Source organism: Panthera onca, chromosome B1, assembly GCF_046562875.1.
Source record: "Panthera onca isolate mPanOnc1 chromosome B1, mPanOnc1 haplotype 2, whole genome shotgun sequence".
NCBI lineage: Eukaryota > Metazoa > Chordata > Mammalia > Carnivora > Felidae > Panthera > Panthera onca.
This window is the reverse complement of record NC_138342.1, coordinates 96,307,597-96,325,873: the sequence shown is the minus strand read 5'-3', so window position 1 is coordinate 96,325,873 and position 18,277 is coordinate 96,307,597. Positions and strand designations below refer to the sequence as shown.

Sequence of the window (18,277 nt, the reverse complement as noted above, 5' to 3'; positions counted from 1 at the left end):
AAGTGCCCACGCATATCCTCTGGAAAATATACAATAAAAAGTTGTCTGTCTCCATACCACCGGCCTTATTTCTAGCAGTATATATCCTATAAATTTTTTTTAAATTTTTTTTTTAACATTTATTTATTTTTGAGACAGAGAGAGACAGAGCATGAACAGGGGAGGGTCAGAGAGAGGGAGACACAGAATCTGAAACAGGCTCCAGGCTCTGAGCTGTCAGCACAGAGCCCGACGTGGGGCTCGAACTCACAGCCCTCACGGACCCGAGATCATGACCTGAGCCGAAGTCGGCCACTTAACCGACTGAGCCACCCAGGAGCCCCTATCTTATAAATTTTAAATGTCAGATTTAAATTATATGTACATATACTTTTTATTTTGCTAAACCATTCAATATATTTTTATATATTTAACTAAATACATTTATCTAAAATAACTCTGGGGCTAGGGATGACTGAAAAGTACAATTTCTACTTTTTATCCCACAGTTCTACTACATATAGTTTATCCTATAAACTTATATGATTTAAGTCATATAAACTTAAATGATTCACATTCAAGTTTTAGAGGCATCAAACCAAGCCACGCTAATGCTGTGAGTGAAACTTGTCCAATTATAAAAACGTTTTTTTCCAATTATAAACATTTTTGATGAATCCTCTATTACCTGGATATTCGTGAATAACATGTTAATAGTAATTCATAACTTGTGAAAAGATAAAGCCTTCAAAAGTTGGGAAAATGGTGATTAAAGAACTTAAGAAAATGACCATGAGTTGCCTGCCTTTGAAATGGCTCTAAGTTATTACTTTCAGCTCTCTACTTGGACTAAAATAATATATTTGCATGTGCTTGTATTTTTTTAAATAATACCCTCACTGAGATATAATTTGATACCATGTATTATGAGGCATAATTATATAGACAATGTATAATATCATGGTAAACATGGTATATTGCACTTAGGTTTGCCAGTAAACATGGAAAACCAGTGTGTTTATGCCTTAATTTGTGACATCTGTAACTTAATCATGGCAACAAGGAAGAAAGGGAACTACACAGAAACATAAAGAGTTAGCACTAAGGTGATCTTCAGAGGATCAAGAACAATGTGAACTTAACAAAGAAACATTGCCCCTCCCACTCTTCCCCTACACTTGCCCCCTGAAAGAAATTAATCAGTTAATTCCACAGCCTTTATTGAGAACTCACCCTGGGCCAGACACTGACTATACATCAATGAACACAACAGATGTGATTCCTGTGCTAGAGGAACTAAAAGCCTAGCAGCAAAGAAAGAACAATAAATACGTACTTAGTGCTAGGAGAAAGCTAGAGAGGGCATCTTGCTTGAGACAGAATGGTCAATATGTAACAATTAAATATATTAAATATATTTGTCTGGTTTTCCTAAGTTTAGCCTTATTCCTATTTCCAAATTCTCATTCCAGATCCAAATATGCTGATATGGAAGCAGAAAGTCCAAAAAATAACTAGCATATTTCATTCATTAAACATATATTTTGCGTGTGCTTTCTATGTCTCAGATCTGTGCTAGGAATATGGATGTAAAATGCAATTATTGCAGTGTCATTAGTTGAGAAAATAACATGGCCACAAATACACACACACACACACACACACACACAGAAATTGGGGGCAGGGGGTCAAAACTCAGACTGATAAGACTTCATTTAAGAGGTAACAATCAGAGGTGAGGGGCACCTGGGTGACTCAGTCAGTTAAGCAGCTGGCTCTTGATATTGGCTCAGGTCATGATCTTATGGTTTGTGAGATAGAGCCCCACATCAGGCTCTGCACTGACAGAGCAGAGCCTGTTTGAGATTCTCTCTCTCTCTCTCTCTCCCTCTTTCTCTGCCCCTCCCCTGCTCTCTTCAAAATAAATAAATAAACTTAAAAGAAACAGGTAACCTTGGACGTGAAATTTGAAAAGGAAAGTGTTAGTCAAGAAAAGGGTAAGGACAGACTGGGGGAAAATGAGGAAAAAGAAAGTTAGTGGGAAGGGGGGGGCAGGAAAGAAGGAAAGAAAGAAAAGGAAAGAAAGGAAGGAAGGGCATATATTTATTAAAGAGCATAACACATATGAGAAACTGCAAGTTGTTTGATTTGACTGGTGACACAGTGTAGTAAGTGGCAACAAATGAGTTTGGGGATGTTGCCAAGCACCAAATATTGGAAGGCCTTATAAATCAGCCTTTTATCTTACTGTAAACAGGAAGCTACTTAAAGTCTTTGAGTGATAAGAATATGAACAAATTTTCATGTTTTGACAGATCATTCTTTAAGTCAAAGGGAACTAGTTTGTGGAGAAGGAAATCTGGAAGCAGGAAGAACAATTAGAGAAGTGTGTCCATAGGTTAGGTAAAAGAGCCATATAAACTAAGGCAATGGCAAAGGACTAGAGACCCAAGGGACACTAGGGAGTGGTGAGTAAGGAAGAAACCTAAGATGATCCCAGAGTTGATGGCTTATGTGATTGTATTAATGCTAGTGTCATTAATTAGGAGAGGACATGAGAAGGAGAAAGAGCTTAGGGAAATGGGAACAAGAAACAACCAATATTTTTGAGTGTGTTCTATGTGCCAGAAACTTTTCTTTTGCCACAATTTAATCTTTATCTGCAGCTGAAACCCAAATAGATATCTCCAGCCAGGTGTTCTTTCCTGAGTTCCAGATCTGTATATTTGAATCCCTCCTAGATATTTTTATTTGTATATTTTTATGGCATCACAAAAATTAAGAATTCCAAAGTGGAACGTAGATAATGAAATTACATCTAAGAGGAAAAGTATGTGAATGTTATTGTTCATTTTGTTATTTTTTTCACTGAAACTACAGAAAAGAAGAAAAGGTAGGTGTGGTGTGGATACAGATAAGTTGCGGAAGTGGCAAAATGATGAAGGAACACTTGCTTATGGATATGGTAATTTTCAATGAAAGCAAGATCATTTGCTGAAACCAGTAGGGGTAAATTGGCAAGTCAAAAGACCTGAGGGGAAAATGGTGAAGGTTTGAAATAGCTATGGAGAGCACGAAAGCTGAAGTGATATAAATAAAATGCTGAGTAGGCATCACTGACAGTCCCTAAGATGAAGCTCTTGACTTTTTAGTGGCATCAATCCATGTGGCTGTTTGATTTTTGCCAGTATAACTTACCGATCCAGCTGCAGATAAAGAACACAGGTGGTCACGTTGTTCCACGATTGGACTTTTGCTACATGGGTGACACAGGAAAGCAGAAGCAAGAGTTTTGTGAATATAGACCATAGATTTTTAAGTTAGAGTTCAGAGGCCCAAGCTTATCACCAAAAATAATGTTTCAGAAGGAACCTTTTGGGTTGAGATGAAAAAATGGAACAGTTATGGACCTAAATACAAATAAAGTGTAGTGGAAAAGGTACTGGAATGACAGGAGACTAGCTGGGGGGGGGGGGGGGGGGGGGGAGGAGTTTGGCAGGGATACCAGAGTAGAATATTTCAGAAGTGGAGTCTGGATGATAAAAAACGAAACAGAACAAAACAACAACAACAACAACAACAAAATTTGCTTGGATATGATGACCAAAGAGGAAGAGAAGAGGTCAATGGCTTTGACAACACCAAGGAAATCTACTAATTTGCCAGATGGTCCACCCAGTATTTGGAAGGACTTTAAAGGCCACTAATCCAACTTCCTTAAACAGACTTAAGGTGTAAACTTCAATAAATTTGTCCAGGTAGCTGTCATCCTAAGGATAAAATCTATTCGATTTTATAGAACCTCCTCTAGGAATTTAATGAGTGTAAAATGAGTCAGTGATACTTTCTGTTTTTTGTTTAATGACTTTTTTGTGTTGTTTGAATTTTTTTACTTTTTTTTCTTTCTTTATCTTTTTTTTTTCTTCCTTTTCAGAAAATGGTTGACAGGATTTGGAAAGAAGGAATTTAAGATTCTCTCTCAGTCAAATCACTTGAGCGAAACTCCTAGAGGGAGGAGTAATCGGGATTGTAACTAAAGTTCTCTTAGAGTTGACATTTAAATTGCTTTTCATTGAAGAAGCAGGAAACCAATCTCAATTTTCCTGGCCCAGCTACTGCTGCCAGCTCTGTTATCTTAAACTTCCAGGTTTGGCAGTTTATCAAACAGCTGAATCTTAGTTTTTTAACCCTCATATGAATGTAGCCTTGGACTTAATATGGAACCAAACATAATTGCAAATATCAATATCTAGGCTTATGAGTTTTAAATCTGTTAGAAGATTACACTGTTATCAGCCTCTAGTGGGAGGAAATTCAAGGCTACTGACTTTCCCAGCCTCTTTTCCCTTCTTTCTCTCTAAAAACAAATCAAGATCAAGGAAAAGCATTTTACTTCCCATCATCCCCAAGGAAGAAGGGTGTTGCTTATTGCTAGCTCCAATGGACCCATAGAGCTACAACAATCTAAACCTGAGTGAAAGAGGTTAAAAGATAAGATGCAGAGGCTCCACACACAAACCTGGAGCTTCTCCTCTTGCTCTGTTGGGACTAACTGCCCTTCACTCATGGGCAGGGAGAAATCATTGAATCTGGGTTGAATTACTAGTTGGATGACATGATTACTTTTATTTACCACGCTTGGTTCCTTAAGCCATCCTGAAGTTCGGTAGGCCTATCCTTTCCTTTCACACTTTTGGGAAGCTTAGAAGCCAGGTGATCTGATTTTGGGACCCTGGGTTGGTGTTTGAAATAATGCTTTTGTGAAATGAGGATTTATAAATTAATTAATTAATTAAATAAATAACTGCTAATGCAAAACCAAAGCCAAAAACTGTAGGAAGAATAAATGTCAACTGGATAGTATACATGGCTAGATTTAAAATCTCTAAAAGTTATATGGCATTCGATTATTACATTGCTGTTATATTACTCTTGTTACTATAATAATTTCTCTTTTCCTGCCATAGACAACATTACATTGTAAAATCTGTACTCCCATTTAACCCATGACCACCAAGATAATTGCAATCTTTACTTTGTCACTGTTATTCTTGAGCACTCTGTCAGTCAGTATTCCTAGGCATTTAATATTCTTTACCATGTTAAGTTAAAAAAAAAGTGTATAAATTGTTGCTTCTGCTGAATCCTTTCATTATCAGAACATACTCCTTCACATTTTAAAATGAAAAAAAAAAAACTCATTTCTTTTACTTCAAACCAGCTAAGTAGAAGAAGATGGACATATTACAGGCATTTTGCAGATTTCCTAAGCCAAGCACAGGTAAATTTAAAAGGGCTATGCATTGGTCTTTCTCTACAATTTAGCTTGATAGAAGGGCCTTTACACTATGTCACATAATCTGCAATGCAAGAAGACTGACACCAACAGTTTCGAAAGCTGTGTTGAATGACCGGGTGTTCAGCGCTCAGCTACAAATACCAGTAACCTGGGAGAAGTTATTGAATAGCTAAGGCAATGCACCTTGTGTCTGACAAAGATAAAATGAAGATCCAAGGGGAAGACTCATGTCAGAAATATTTTTCCTCAGTATGGTGGTCATGTGTTCTTCACCACATACACTCCTGTCAAACCAAACTACCTGCAGTTTCCAAACATGCTACACTTTTCTATAACTCAACGCCTTTGACCACAGGTCATACCTTCCAAAAATTACTTCCACCCACTTCTCTGCTTGGTGAACTTCTCTTATTTCTTTTTTTTTTTTTTTTTTTTTTTTTTTTTTATTTATTTTTGGGACAGAGAGAGACAGAGCATGAACGGGGGAGGGGCAGAGAGAGAGGGAGACACAGAATCGGAAACAGGCACCAGGCTCCGAGCCATCAGCCCAGAGCCTGACGCGGGGCTCGAACTCACGGACCGCGAGATCGTGACCTGGCTGAAGTCGGACGCTTAACCGACTGCGCCACCCAGGCGCCCCTCTCTTATTTCTTATAATTCAATTAAAACAACCCCCAGGTGGAATATTCCCTCACCTTTCTCTATGCTTCAATGGCACATTGTCCATACCTACATTACAATATAGGTTTCACTGCTTATTGAAACTGCTTACTTGTTGGTTTTGCCTCCTTGAAATCAGGGACTATGGCTTCTTCATCCTGGTATACTCAGCATCACATACAGTGCCTGGCACTTTAGAAACACAGAAAACAATGTTTGACTGTGTTTTAATAAAGGCAGTATTTATAGCAGTGAGACGGAGAAGATAATAAGAATTCTGACAAAGGAATGTTATTTAGTGGTGTTATAAGTGAAGAAACAACATTTGACTATATGTAAAGTAAAATAAATTTTACAGATGACATCCAACTTGGCATAAGAAATGTCAGTATGTTCAGAATTGATAACAAAAAGAGTAGGCATTTTTTTTATGTAAAATTAAGAAATGTTAGACAAAGGGAGGTAAAAAGTGAATGTAAGCAAGGTAAGTCAAGTACTTAGAATGAAAAGACCATTACAATTAGTCAGATGGATGTTTCTGGTAACATTTTAGGGGAGAAATAAGATCCAATAGAAGTATCAAAGACTGTAGTATACATGACCTAGAATGTTCCATTAAAATGCTTAAATTAATAAATGAAGCAAATATCAAACAATTAAAACACTGATTTAAGGTTAACTACAAAAACACCATGAGGACACAGATAACAGAAGGATAATTACTAACATGAATAATTGGATAATTCAGAGTAGAATGGAGAGGATACACTGTTAAAAGAAAGGAAAGGAAAAATTGGTTTATTGAAGAGATACACAGCAAAGGTGAAGTGGAAGGTAATGATGACCTAGGTGAGAACAGAAGGATAGTAAGTGTTTGGGTTGATATTCAAAATCTGAGTTGAAATAAGCGAAGCCTTTCATTTTCATAGATCTTCAAGTCTTTTTCTATGGTGCTGATAACAATGCAAATGGATATTTAACTTATAATGAAATAGAGAGTCTTCTAGGAGAAGATACACCAGAACGAGAGCAACTGGAGCTGTTCGATGCTGACAACAACAAGATGTTCTCCTACCTTGAACTTACAAGAGCATGTGGACTGACTGGTAAGGCCTTCAGACTGAAACATCGGTGAAGGTCAGGAAATAGGTAGCCTTGAATAATGTTCATTCTTACAGCCAAAAACTAACAAACAGCCCACAGCTTACAATTTTTACTTTACAGCTGGGATCTGAAAGCAAAGAATATAAGAAAAACTCAAAAGTAAAGAAAAAAAACAAGGCATCCCTGCCATCCACAACAATAGAGTAATAAATCATTCAGTTTAACTGAGTGAATAGAGTTTATGTCCTCTGGAGGTTAAAAAAAAGCATGATGATCTTTCTCTGTACTTGCTTAAAGGATTTTAGGATGGCACTCTTAAGACTAAAACTTTACTTTTTAAGTTTATTTATTTATTTTTGAGAGAGACAAAGGCAAGTGTGGGAGGGGCAAAGAGAGGGTGACAGAGAATCCCAAGACAGCTCTGAGGGGCTCAAACCCACAAAACCATGAGATCACGACCAGAGCGGAAACCAAGAGTTGGATGCTTAACAAATGAGCCACCCAGGTGCCCAAGACTGAAACTTTAAAGCCTATATAGTATAAAGTGATGATGTAGAAGGAAACTAGAAAGCTACTATTCATTTAATAGAATAAAAAGTTTAAGCAATATAGATGGCATTAAATCATAATCTAAAACCTCTTTTAAAATTGTACTAGTTCCCCTATCTGCTTATTTTCTTTTTAATTTTCAAAGAATCTGTCATGTAAAGAATTTGTAAACATTTACCATAAATATCTAAGGGTAGTTTCTTAACCAGTGATGTGAGGAATAGGAGACGGAAATATAGATGGCTATGGAGAAGAGGTGTTTGGGAAACTGAATTCTGATATAGAAAATAAGGGGGCTTTTTTTAGCTCTTAATTCTTTTGAAGAAATACTAGAGCTGATATCTGAAACTGGTAGATCAATAGAACACACTTGGGGGGCGCCTGGGTGGCTCAGTCGGTTAAGCGGCCGACTTCGGCTCAGGTCATGATCTCACAGTCCGTGAGTTCGAGCCCCGCGTCAGGCTCTGTGCTGACAGCTCGGAGCCTGGAGCCTGTTTCAGATACTGTGTCTCCCTCTCTCTGACCCTCCCCTGTTCATGCTCTGTCTCTCCGTCTCAAAAATAAATAAACGTTAAAAAAAAAAATTAAAATAAAAAATAGAACACACTTGGCCATAAAATTGAAATTCCATGTAATCAATGCTAAATTTAATCTATTTACATTAATTAATTAATTTAATGTTTATTTATTCGAGAGAGAGGGAGAGAGAAGGGGAGAGAGCGAGAGAGAGAGAGAGAAACAGAAACTCAAGTAGGCTCTGCACTGTCAGTGCAGAGCCCAATGAGGGGCTTGAACTCATGAACCGTGAGATCATGACCCGAGCCGAAACTAAGAGTCAGACGCTTAACTGACTGAGCCACCCTGGTGCCCCTAATCTATTTACTTTTAAAACTGAAGACTAAAAATTATTAAATTGCTCTCATTTCCCTCTTATTTGAGAAAATAAACAATAGCCAGCAGAGATGTTTTGTACCTTTCCATCTTCATGTGTGTAAACTCATGAGGTGACTCTACCTACTCCCCCAGTGGTAAAGCTACATTCTCAGGGATCGTATCTTTTTCTGTTGAAAGCTGCATTGCTAGAACATCTATGACATAATAGGGCCCACATACCTATAGATACCTGGATATTGCCAAAGTCTTGCATTTTTCAAATCCCATAGACCTCTCTGGGTTCTATATTTGACCTTTGAAGGTCTTTGCTTGATTTTGCTCCTTCCTACCTTCTCTCTGGTGGGATGGATGGATACATAGTAGACAGATAGATAGATAAAACTTTTAAGAAGATGGATTACTATTCCAAAATACAAATTGCATGGTTGGAGAAACCATCCATCCAATTCAGATAAACCTCTCTGGAATATCAGTGAAATAGACCAACTGCATAAAAAATACATTGTGGAAAGCAGAAGAGGCAGTCTGAGGTAGTTTTCTGTCTGAAACCACGGCCTCCTTTCCAGGTCATCCTTGCTTTGCTACCCACACTTTTTTGTTTATTGCTACATGGAAGATGAACCTGCTGCAATCCCAGGTTGAGATAAATTTTTGAATGCCCACCATGTAGCAGTCCTGGGCCTTTCTCTGGTCCTACCAGACGGCTGGATGCAGTTCCAGCATCTTCTGTTAATATCAGAGATAGGAACATTACTAAATAAGTGAGCATCAAGAGAATCAGAGATGAAATACATCCTGGTGCAGATCCTTTTAGGAGCACCAATAGTGAATGTAAGAGGCAGGCTTCCACTGGAGAAGATAAGGTCTCTCTTTGTACACACCAGTTGTTTAAGAATTTTGACTAATCAAGTGGGGGTTAAGCAGGGGTATGCATGACTTGACAGTTTAGAGATCACTATGTGAACACACCAGTTCATGGGGTTCCAAAGCCAAAGGGCCCGGCAGTGCCCTGAGGGGGTGCAGTGCTCATCCAGCCACAGCCTTCCTCCCCACACCCTTAAGGAGGCACCATCTGTATATTCATTGTTTTTGATGGGCCTTACATCCTAAAAGGCATTCAATTAGAGTAGACAAAAGAGATTTTAACACAGCTGGACATTTTCTCAATTTAGCCTTCTGTAATTTGGGATCCTTGAACTTCCAATTGTGTTTCCATAGTCTGTTAAAAAGCAAAAGCATCAGTAGATACGTTAGCACACTCTATGCACCATGCACCTGGAAATGGTAAGGCAGCTCAAAAAACACTGAACAGTGGAAAATCCAGGAGAGGAAACCGAAAGCTTGGAGGTGAGTAGGTGGGAGAGACCAGGTCAGGGAGGAAAGCAGCTTGTACGGTATGTAGTATGAAATCTGGAACTAGAGGCTGACATACTCAAAGTTAATTGTGTTTTCACAAACGGTAAAATCGACTTATCCATTCTCTTGGATCTATATTTATCAGAGGTACCTGAATAAATGTTTCTTGCTTTTATCTTTTTGAGACCCCCTCAATGGGAAACTGTCATGTGTCAGCTGAAATCATAAGAGAAAATGTAATTCATAACTAGAATCTAAATGTAACTTAAACTTCTAAATCTCAAAATATTTTTCTTCCAGAGTAAATAAGATGAAAGTTCCAGAAAGAAGAAGATATTCAGAGGAATGGCTTGATTTTATGACAATTTCACCTTACTTTCACAATATTTTAGCAAGAAATGTTTTAAACTAGTTGTTAAAACTTGCTAGTTCTTTTGAACTCTATTCAGTTTCAAAGAAATTTTTGTTTCTTGAAATAGACTTTAACTCTATAATACTGCCCTCCTTTTTTAAAAAAGTTTTTTTTTAATGTTTATTTATTTTTGAGAGACAGAGTGTGAGAGGGGAAGGGGCAGAGGGAGACACAGAATCCATAGCAGGCCCCAGGCTCTGAGCTAACAGCACAGAGCCCAACACGGGGCTCAAACTCACCAACTGTGAGACCATGACCTGAGCCAAAGCCAGATGCTTAACTGGCTGAGCCACCTAGGCGCCCCCATAATACTACCCTTCTTAAAAAAATAGAGAAGGAATATTTGGTTTGAGTTCATTGTTTAGTATAATTTAAATGCTAACTATATACATGCACACACATGCGAAAGAGACTATTAACATTATATATTTATATGTTTTTAAAACTTTGGTATATACATTTGCTTTTTTTTCTATTGGCCAAACTTAACTAATTTTTTTCACACTGGCATTTAAAAAAAATGTTTATTTATTTTGAGAGAGAGAGCTCGTGCACAAGTTGGGGAGGGGCAGAGACAGAGGGAGAGAGAGAATTTCAAGCAGGAGGTTCCATGATGTCAGCACAGAGCCCAGTACAGGGCTTGATTTCATGAACCTTGAGATTATGACCTGAGGTGAAATCAAGAGTCAGATGCTTAACTGACTGACCCACTCAGGTGCCCCATACACTGGCATTTTTAAGCACTCTAGAACTGTCTACTTACTCAAAAGTTGAACTTCTTGTTATATCCAAAGGGCAGAATCAAGATCAGAAGCAGAACTGATGATTTTCATGACTATCATAGCCTTGGGCTTTTCTAGACACCTGGTCTCTAACTGCCAGTCCCTTTGATTTGTAAACAAAATGCACTCAACAAGCTATAGAACACCACACATCATCATTAACGAAATTTAACATTACCTGCAATTTACTTCATGTATTTATACTCAAAACTTCTGATTTTCTGCTAAAAGTTATACTCATGGACTTCAGCCAAAATTTCATAAGGGTAACTAAATTAAAATTAGCATAAATTTAAAAAATTCTTCCTTTCAAACATTAGATATTTGACATTTTAATGCAGCACCGTGGTAAGTAAAAGAGTAACAGATCCTTCAATAGCAAAATTATCTATCTAAAATCTCAATAGCAAGTTATTCATGGTTACATCATCTTTTACTTATTTCTGACCTAAATGGAAAATTGATCTTAGTATTAGGACTAAGAACCCATGGCTTAGTAGAAATTACCTTTTAAAAGTGTGAATACTGTATTAAAGCCAAGCTAATTCTGCCTCTGTAATAAGGAATAATCACTTACTTCACAAAATAGGTTACTAAATGAGTAAAAACTAATTATAGATAGAAACCAACAGAGCAATAAAATATGTGTAGTTGTATAAAGTTCAGTGAGGACTTCAGGTTTTATTATTTAATAAATGAAAATGCTTTGGAATACCTGAGATAGTTAATGTTGGTGTTAGACTTCTTGGAGTAGATTTACACAATTATAATTGTTTTATTTGAATAACATAATTTTACATGTAGTTCTTATTTTTCAGTCAACTTGGATTACATATTGCTCTGTTGAAAAAACTCTGCTGGTTTTATTACATAAACTAAGCATATTATCAGTAATCCTGTGGACTATATGAATTCACTCTTAAATTATATCTTATTTACCCAAAAGTAAAAAATTTCCATAATATATTGTATGCCTTTTAGTTTCTATATTTTGAAAAATAAGAGCATCCACGCCATCCTTCCCCTGGCCCCACCTTAACAACTCAAACACCCAAGTGTTAGGGAGCTTGAAACATTTTGCAGAATTTGTAGAAAAATGACAATCTGAGTATTTTAATTGCATGGATTTCTGAGGCATTTATAACTGAAATTCATTAGAAAAATGGTTTTGCTGACATCTACAAATTTCACTGACATTTTTGCATGAAAGTATTTTTTAAACGCTGGCTAAAAATCTTATCCTTTCAGAAATAAGGAGGATAAAAGCTCCTTAATGCATATTTTGGGAATTTTCACTGATAGAATTCATATAATTCTTAAACTTTGTTATATAAATTTGAAATTTTTCTATTGCAAAGTTTTGGATTAAACCAGTTATAAATAAGCATTTTCTAATGTGATTTTATATTTACAAACCAGCTGAATTACTTAGAAGCAAAAGTGAAAATGAATGGATTATACTTTCAATAAAACAGATGAGTGAATTGTATTTGAAATACTTTTGTCACCTTGTTTTGTTTCTCTCATTTTTAAACTAAAAAAAAAAAAATTTTTTTTTCACGGTGCGTCCCTTCAATCTTAGCAGGATTTTGGGATTTGGTGAGGAGTTGGGCTATGCAGGGAGAAGACAGGACAACTGTGACCATCTAGGGCACCACCAGATGAATGAAGACAGTAAATGGTTGGTGAATGAATGAATGAAACATGTTTTTTCAAACAACTCTCAAAAACTGAAAGCGCACTACTGTGACAGAGGTTAGTCTATTCAACGTGTCCAGGACAAACAACCACCGATTCGAGCGCTCATTTTACACCGGCCATTATGCTAAATGTTCTATTTTATTTTTAAGTTTATTTATTTATTTTTGAGAGAGAAAGCAAGCTGGGGAAGGAGCAGAGAGAGAGAGAAAGAGGAGAGAATCCCAAGCAGGCTCCGCACTGTTGGCGCAGAATCTGATGCGGGGCCTGAACCCAGAAACCCCAAGATTAAGACCTGAGCCAAAACCAAGAGTGGGACGTTTAACTGACTGAGCCACCTAGGAGCCCCTATGCTAAATGTTTTAAACACATACACATACCTACACACAATGTGTTTAAAAGATTTAGTATAGTGGCCATTACAGAGTGAGTGTGTGTGTGAGTGTGTATTCATGATAAGCCCATGAGGTAATTATCGTTACACAAATAAGAAATGCCAAAGTTAAAGATTAGTAAATGATGGAGTTAGCCTTCAAAGTTAGGACCCTCAGACAATCAGAACGTGAGTTCAATATACAACTATCTGCCAAAAAAAATTATGAGGGTGTTCTGGATTAAGCAATTAATGCCATGGGAGTTGATTACAAACAACCCCAAAACAAGTAGTGAGCGTGCAGTTCAATGTCACCTTGAACTCAGTGCTGCCACAGCACCCTGCATATACACTTGCTATAGCTCTAAGCACTTTACATTATAATTACTTATGTGTCCATCTCTCCCACTAGATCATGAGCATCTTGAGAGATTGACCTTCTCATCTGTAAATTCCCCTGGTATCTGGTATATTGTCTGGGGTGTGATGGGCATCCATTGAATGTTGAATGAATGCCATTCTGCCATGGCAGTTCCTAATTTCTAGTGAATAAATATATATTCTTTAATTCACTACAGTTGTGTATTTCAGAGGAGATACTTACCATTTATAAGTATTAATAGCCCATAAAATGTTTTCACAATAAAGTGAACTTCTTTCCTTTTAATTTCAGTGCATGTTTTATGCTCCATAGTATCTAATTACAATGTCTAATATACCCAATTATAGTGCAAAGCTGGAAACAAGACTCTGAGGCAGGTTATCAGAATCTGTCAGACCATTCAAGCACAAACATTCTTGTAGTCTTGGCAGAAGCAGGAAATGTGTGGGGGGAAAAAAACCCAGAATGCTACATCTTGACTCTGTAGTGTCTCACCACTACTTAGCAGGGAAGGAGGAGGGCAGGGATAGATCTCAGATCACAGAGTAGGTTTTTTTTGAAGGACAGTCATCTGAGGACCCAGTGTGGTGGATTCCAGCTCAGTTGGAGAGGGGTGCTGTATATCAAAATCTAGGGGTTGGGGGTGAATGTGCGGTTGTATAACATTCAGAGGTGATTCTTTGAGGACAGTACCAACAAGCCTAAGCTGATAAACACCAGACAAAACCTTACCAGAAAATATCTATGCAGTACTTGGGAGTCTGAGACTAGGTCTTCATATTGTAACACAAGGTTTCTATATTCCCGGGAAAGAATCTCTAGCTTGCTTCACCTTCAATCATAAACCATTGCTTTCACCCAAACATTAGCTCCCTCCAATCCTGGGCGTCCAAATTCTGCCCCTATGTCTATGTGGAGGGATATTAAAAGTTATGGCTCTGGAGGAAAAATGGATCAATGTCTCATTTGCATTTGATATGATGATGACAAGCTATGAAAATATTTGCAGAGGCTCTTTTTAAATAACAAATGAATAAATACCTTCTTGAAAACTTTACTTTATTAGAGAATCTAGCCCAAATGTGGAAAATTTAAAATCACTCTATTTACCAAAAACTGGCTAACAATAAGCTTTCTAGAAAAAAAACAAAAAACAAAAAACCAACAACAGTGATCAGTAAATACCTACACTTAACACTTTTAATTCTGGGATCATTTTAAGATCCATGTTGATGTATTTATAAGGTAAATCCCTCTGTTTAATAATAATAAAAATATTCCCACAGGTAACATACTGTTTTTTACACGCATATACACATATAAAAGTTGGGAGACATGCCTTAGAAACATGTTTATAATGGATATACATAATATTGTGAAATAAAATCTGAATAAAAATTTTATTCCAACAACATTTCTCTATTTTTAAATCATGTTTATTAAGTTTTTATCACAGTGGAGATTAATTTATGCTTAATCATCCAGTGAGTGCCTACTGTCAACTTCATCCAATTCCAAAAAAGTAAAATCAACTCATTCATACACTCTAAGCCTGTTGCCATCCCACCATTCATCGCCTGTGCCTTTTTTCCCTTTTAACGGCAACATAATGATAAGATTGTGAAAAGGTATAACTAATAGGCTTATATGTATAATACCATTTCTTCAAGTATTCAGAGAGCAGTACGTTTGTCTGCATTGTACATTAGAAAACTACTTGTGACATTATTTCTAAGTACAGGAGAGTGGCTCCTGGTGGGAGTGCAATGAATTTGTATGTCATAGTGTATGACAAGGATTTACAGCATTCTAGAATTTTCACAACTCTTCCCATGTTAGTGAATGTCATTAGGTAAATGTATATTTCTACTCTCAGCTGTCAGCCATGGGATTTCAAGCTACGAATAAATAAAGCATACACTCAACATGTGTAGTGCAAATGCTAGGTAAACAGAATGACATGGAATAAACTCATAGTTGCCAACTAGTGAATGGTCAGCCAGGAGGTCCTGATTTTATGTGTGTGACTTGCATCCCTATCCTCAAATGAATACTGTCACTGTTCCATATCAGCCACAATGACTGGAAAACACTACTGAGGTGGGGTGAGGTGGGGTGGTGAAGAAGTGAAGAGGGAAACAGAAACTCATTTTCATAAACAAGTGATACAATTTCTCCGTCACTTCTGCGTAATATGTAAAGTTTGATTTGTTAACGAGATCTCAAACTTCTCAAAGTAGGTACCAGTATAGAGAACTGTAAATGCTCCACTTAATTAACTGTTGGCACCTATGTTAAATATAGATTGTGTGGCCCAGACAACAAAAGGGATGAAGAAGATCGTTTTTTAAAGTTAAAACTTTGGAAATCTTAACACCTGAACATTCAAAAGGTACATTATAAAAAAAGCCATCGGTTACAAAAACATTCAAACAGCCCTGTTTAAAGATGCCATAAAAGCAATAATCTTCAGTACTTTGAACAAAGGTCAGAGCTTTGTTGCTTTGTCTGAATTATGCATTTAACATAATGTTATTCACTAAAATGAAATAGAAAGGACTATAAAATTCTTCTAGAGACAAATTATTGGTAAGGGGAAAATAAAAGTAAAATGGGACAACCAACTTATACATGTACTTAATTGCATGTATTTTTCCCCCAGAAGTGCCCACGGTCTGTAAGAAAAGGAAAACAAAAATAAAAAGCAAAACAAAACAAAAAACTATCACAAACAAACGAACCAAGAAGTACAAAAAAGGTGCCATTTATCTTTTCATTTTCTCCTACTGCATTCAGTTTTGAGGGAAAAGTGTTCTTTCATGGTAGTGTTCTGAGTTCACATATATTAAATTCTAGAAAAGAAACATTTGGATCCTGTCTTTCTATTTCATTCTTGAATGTGTTGTACCTTCAACAAATATATCAAGCAGCCAGCTAAAAATTCCCTTAATTAGGAAACATACACCCATACACACATGCACACAAACAAATCTTTTTAAGAGAAAAGAAACCATTCCTCTTCTGGGACACACACATATCAAGATTCAAAACTAAGGTCTGACATGGTCACTTAATTGATTTAAATAATTAAGGCTTCTAAAAGGTTCAGTGCCCAAACTCTCTATATCAGTATTCAAATAAAATACATTTTTGCATTTTAGGTTTGTGCTTTTTACAGCCATCTTAATTCCACAGAATTCTGTTAGTAAGATCCAATAAGGGAGTGTTAGAATTGTTTACTGACATTTTACTTTTAGTAGTTGTTAGACTAAATTATAGCAGTAAAAATCCAGTGACTGAACAGGTTGGTTACTATCATGTGGGCTGTTGGCTCATTTCACCTTCTTTTCATGTTTAATATGGCCATTTCTTTTGTACTTGCCATTGAGGATTCCATTATGGTAATGTCCATTAACTGTGCTATGCTTATTTCTAGACCACAAACTTTTGATTTTTCTGTAGATAAATTTTGTCACGCAGGACAAGAAGAAATAGAACAAGGCAGCACCAAGCAAAAGCACAAAGGCAATATCCAGTAAAAAATACTGACAGAAAGAGATTTGATGGACAGCGGCACGTAGGTGATGGGCTCCATTGTGACGAAGAATGTAATCTATCCAATAGACAGTCCGATTGACAGGGTGACCAGGTTGATCCTTGTGGATTTCTGAAAGCTTCTGGGCCCTCTGACGGTAGCTATGGAGTGGAGGGAGAACACAGAATGATCATGGAGATACAAGGTTCAATATATTTTAGACCTTCTCACTCTAAAATGAGGAAAATAATAAAAGCAACTTTTCTTTATTAAGTACCTACTATGTGCCAAGCACTGTGGTAAATGCTTTAAACACATTGTCTTATGCTAAGGCAATAAAATAAATTTGAAAGAGGGAAATGAAAATTAGACAGACTAGGCAACCTGATTATGATTATAAAGTTGAGATTCAGATTCCAGTTTTTCTGTCTCTGAACCCCAGCTCTTTTTTATACTATGCCACACCTCTTGCCCACATATACTTCTTCTCTCCATATGCTTTTAAATTCTATTAACCAATGAATCTCAACCAGGAAGAGGAGTACATTTATTAGATTCTAAAAGGGAGAGATGAAGAAAAATGCAGCACTTTGTCTCAATACCTTTTTTTTTAGCAATAAAATTTAATTCTGCCTCTGATTTAAAATAAGTTTAAGGGATGGTGTGAGAATATTATACTTATTAAACAGAGGACAAGGAGTTGAAAAACAACACCATGAAGCCATATATAACATTACATGCAGTACATATATATGCACGTATGTATATATGTATAATGAAAATACCCTCTAAAATAGTCAATATTCTGAAATCAGAGTACTTATGGATACATGAAGATTGCATAACTGGGATTTCATTGCAATGTGACCTACGACTATAGTGTCACCCTGTTTATATCTCAAAGAGCACTGACAGAATGACGGTATGTGGATAATCCAGCCTTTTGCTTTTTTCTGTGGAACAAATCCAGTCTCAGTAGCTCTGTAACTATCCCCCCATAAACTCTGCTTTAGGGCTGCATTCTACAAACCTTTCTAAAAAGTCCTGAAAGACATATATCATTTTCCATAAAAACATCATGACTTGAAAAACACTCAACTTTAAAAGAAGAGCTATAAAACACAAAGGGATCCCCATACTCAAGCACCCCACATCTTAGAGAACATACTGCTCCAAATGCCAGAGTTGCGACCAAGACACTGGATCCTTTAGGAGGTCAGAGCATGATGGCTGCCTCTGAGCCCATGTAAGGCA

General features: G+C 36.8%; 1 protein-coding gene across 2 annotated transcripts in view; it reads right to left on the bottom strand.

Annotated features, from left to right (window-relative positions):
- Positions 1 to 13,041: 13,041 nt before the first annotated feature.
- The window catches only part of UGT8 (UDP glycosyltransferase 8), an 89,024-nt gene continuing 83,788 nt past the window's right edge, over positions 13,042 to 18,277 (bottom strand). Inside the window, exon 6 of one of the 2 annotated variants that reach the window (XM_060654315.3) lies at positions 13,042 to 17,184. In XM_060654315.3, the coding sequence (XP_060510298.1) occupies positions 16,821 to 17,184 (364 nt within the window). In that variant the 3' untranslated portion in view covers positions 13,042 to 16,820. The remainder of the gene's footprint in view (positions 17,185 to 18,277) is intronic. The other variant, XM_060654314.3, reaches the window with a different exon arrangement.